Genomic DNA, 3,899 nt, shown 5'->3' on the forward strand with positions numbered 1-3,899 from the left:
AATATGTTAACATGTTGGCTGTACTGAATGATGTTAGCATGTTAGCTGTACTGAAGAATGTTAGCCTGTTAGCAGTACTATAACATAGTAGTATGCTAACTGTGGTGCATCATAATACCATGTTAGCTGTACTGTAGAATGTTAGCATGTTAGCTGTACTGAAGAATGTTAGCCTGTTAGCTTTACTCTAGGACATTAGCATGCTAATTACAGTGCCTCATGTTAGCATGTTAGCGGTACTGTGGTCCACTTGTTGAACGTAGACCTCTAGATGTGTTTCTGGGTCTCCAGATGAAGGTGGAGGGTTTGCAGAAGGACCGGGACTCTGGTTCCGAGTCTCCGGAACCGGACCAAACCTCCGGGGAGACGGCCCGTGGTCCCGGGTCGGCCTGCGGTCCCGGGTCGGCCTGCGGTCCCGGGTCGGCGGAGTGCTGCGTGTCGCGGCTGCTGAGCGCCGTGGAGAGCGAGCTGCAGCCCGGCCGGGAGAAGGGCGACCCAACGGAGAGAGAGCTGACGGTGACGCTGGAGGACGACGAGCTGTGGAGGAAGTTCCAGCACATCACCAACGAGATGATCGTCACCAAGAACGGACGGTAACGCAGTCCACAACCACGAAACCAGGTCCTGACCAGCAGTAGAGGACTAAAGGTCTGGAGGATCCCCTGTAGAGGTTTCCAGAAGGAAGGTTTCTAGAATGGAGGTTTCTAGAATGGAGGTTTCTAGAATGCAGGTTTTTAGAATGCAGGTTTCCAGAAGGAAGGTTTCCAGAAGGAAGGTTTCCAGAAAGGAAGTTTCCAGGAAGGAAGGTTTCTAGAAGAATGTTTCCAGAAGGAAGGTTTCTAGAAGGGAGTTTTCCAGAAGGAATGTTTCTAGAAGGAAGGTTTCCAGATGGAAGTTTCCAGGAAGGAAGGTTTCTAGAAGCATGTTTCTAGAAGGAAGGTTTCTAGAAGGGAGTTTTCCAGAAGGAAGGTTTCCAGAAAGGAGGTTTCTGGAAGGAATGTTTCCAGATGGAAGGTTTCCAGATGGAAGGTTTCCAGATGGAAGGAAGGTTTCTAGAAGGAAGGTTTCCAGATGGAAGGTTTCCAGATGGAAGGTTTCCAGATGGAAGGAAGGTTTCTAGAAGGAAGGTTTCCAGATGGAAGGTTTCTAGAAGGAAGGTTTCTAGAAGGAAGGTTTCCAGATGGAAGGAAGGTTTCCAGATGGAAGGAAGGTTTCTAGAAGAAAGGTTTCTAGAAGGAAGGTTTCTACAGATTATGCTGTATTTACACTGATTTGTGTTTGGTATAAATACTTTGGAAATAAACTGAATATAGAACTTTATTTGAAAAGAAAACTACAGAGGGCCAAGAATGGAGCCCTGAGGAACTCCTGTGAGCTGCTTCTGCTCCTGCTGGGTGTTGGGTAATGGGTTCAACACAAGAGCTTGACATATGATGGATGTACAGTCCTTTTCACTGCTGTGGAATCACTTCTTTGACGGTGTTGACGTTTATTTAAAAGGATCCCCGTTAGCTGACGCCAAAACGAAAGCTAGTCTTCCTGGGATCCAGACAATAAAATACAAAATCAAACATACAATCTCAATTCATAAAGTACATAAAAAATAAAATAAAATAACAAATAAGTAATAAAGAAAAATATCATACAAATCATATATAATTTGATGTATTGATCTCACTCAATCAGATATATGATGTTAAGGTGATGACAACAAATACGTTCTTAGTCTTTGTTTCAAATCAGGCTCTTTTGATGTCAGGAATCTCACCTGGAAGGGTTTCCAACATGCAACTGATCTATAAAGTACTGTCATCTGCATGTCAGACTTAGGGCAGGGCAACATAATCCGACCACTATTCGCCCCTCGAGTGTTATAGGAATGAATATTTGAACAATAAGTTATATTATTATAGAGAAATGTTAATAATTCTATGGAAATATGTAAGTACATTAGTAGATATCCTATCCTCAACCCTCAGCCAGGAGAGACGTTCATGCATTTCTGCAACACTTGTTCTTGGAGAACCAAGAACAAGCCTTGTTTTGAGCCACTTGTAGTTTTTTTAAAAGACTGTTGGATGCAGCAGACCAAACAACTGAACAGCAATCCAAATGACACAAAACCAATGAACCAAGAACTTGATGAAACAACTGTGTTTTGAGAAATGCTGCACATTTACGAGTCACGGTAACAGCTCTGCCCTTTTTTCAGCTCTGTTGATGTGATCAGACCATGACGATGTAAAATCCAGCCAAAGTCCAAGAAGCTTCAAAGTTTTTACTTGCTGAATTGTTTGACTATCTATTTGTATATTCATTTTAGGATTATCGGATAATCTATAGCTAGAAACAAACACCATACTCTTTGTTTTTGATGTATTAAGAATCATTTTATTCGTTTTGATCCAATTATGTAGAAATACAGAAAATAGTAATATTATATAAATCTATATAAATATACACTATATAAACTACATAAATATCCCTATAAATATATATATATATGCTACATACATAATAAATATATTACATATACACCGCGTTCCAAATTATTATGCAAATTGTATTTAAGTGTCATAAAGATTACATTTTTTGTTTTTCAATTAAACTCATGGATGGTATTGTGTGTCAGGGCCCTTTGGATCACTGAAATCAATCTCAGACACCTGTGATAATTAGTTTGCCAGGTGAGCCCAATTAAGGAAAAACTACTTAAGAAGGGCGTTCCACATTATTAAGCAGATGACCATTTCCAAGCAACATGGGAAAGAAAAAGGATCTCTCTGCTGTCGAAAAGCGTGAAATAGTTCAATGCCTTGGACAAGGTATGAAGACCTTAGATATTTCACGAAAACTTAAGCGTGATCATCGTACTGTAAAGAGATTTGTGGCTGATTCAGAGCACACACAGGTTCGTGCAGATAAAGGCACAACGAGGAAGGTTTCTGCCAGACAAAAACAGGGGTGGACTGGCCATCGGGCATACCGGGCATTGCCCGGTGGGCCGATGGTGATTTTGGGCCGGGCCGGCCCAAAGAAAAAAAAAAAAAAAAAAAAAAAAAAAAAATTTATTTATTTATTTTTTTTTTTTTTGCCCGGCCCGGCCCAAAATCACCATTGGCCGGCCCGATTTTGGGCCGGCCGATTTTTTTTTTTTTTTTTTTGGCCCGGGCAGGCCCATCGGCCCATTTGATTTAGTTTTTTACCTGACAACAACTGGTACCACTGGCCGATTGGTTATGGGCTGAAGTCAGGGCCGCCCGAAGGGGCCTCGCGCCCCAAGGGGCCTCGCGCCCCAAGGGGCCTCGCGCCCCAAGGGGCCTCGCGCTATGGGCGTTTTTTTTTTTTTTCAATTTTTTTTTTTTCGTTTTTTTTTTCGTTTTTTCCCTTATAAATATCAACAGTCACGTTCCATTACAGACCTAAATGTGTACTAGTCTGTGCATATCAATAAATATATGGGCAATGATGCGCGTGTCTGTTGTTCAGTACAACTGCGTCAGACCAAGCGCAGACACAAGCTGCTCTGATCCAGACGGGTGGAGTTGGAACAAACTGTCACACAATGTCGAGAGAACGAGACAGAATCAGGAAATTTCCATCAGGGGATGAAAAAAGAAAAAAAACTAAAAAAAATGGAAGAGTTTAATGCCTCTCTGAAAGGCTCTTTTCATAAATTTGTTACAAAAATCACAGATCCAACCGGGTCTCAAGCAGCCGTGGGGCCCCGCGTCGAGGCAAGAGATGATGATGAGGCAGGGGAAGGTATCCAGTATTTTGCTAATTGGAGAGTTAAAATTGCGCATATAGACACCCGATCCGACCCGAAAAACCCAAAAAATTTCGCGCGCGCTCGCTACGCTCACGCGCGTGGGCCCCCCCCGGCCATTACGCACAGG

General features: G+C 42.5%; 1 protein-coding gene across 1 annotated transcript in view; it reads left to right on the plus strand.

Annotated features, from left to right (window-relative positions):
* The first annotated feature begins 291 nt into the window (after positions 1-291).
* Positions 292-3,899, plus strand: part of LOC133425030 (T-box transcription factor TBX19-like) — a 17,978-nt gene continuing 14,370 nt past the window's right edge. The window contains exon 1 of the mRNA XM_061715680.1: positions 292-593. Coding sequence (XP_061571664.1) covers positions 292-593 — 302 coding nt within the window. The remainder of the gene's footprint in view (positions 594-3,899) is intronic.

The sequence above is a fragment of the Cololabis saira genome, chromosome 24 (assembly GCF_033807715.1).
Source record: "Cololabis saira isolate AMF1-May2022 chromosome 24, fColSai1.1, whole genome shotgun sequence".
NCBI lineage: Eukaryota > Metazoa > Chordata > Actinopteri > Beloniformes > Belonidae > Cololabis > Cololabis saira.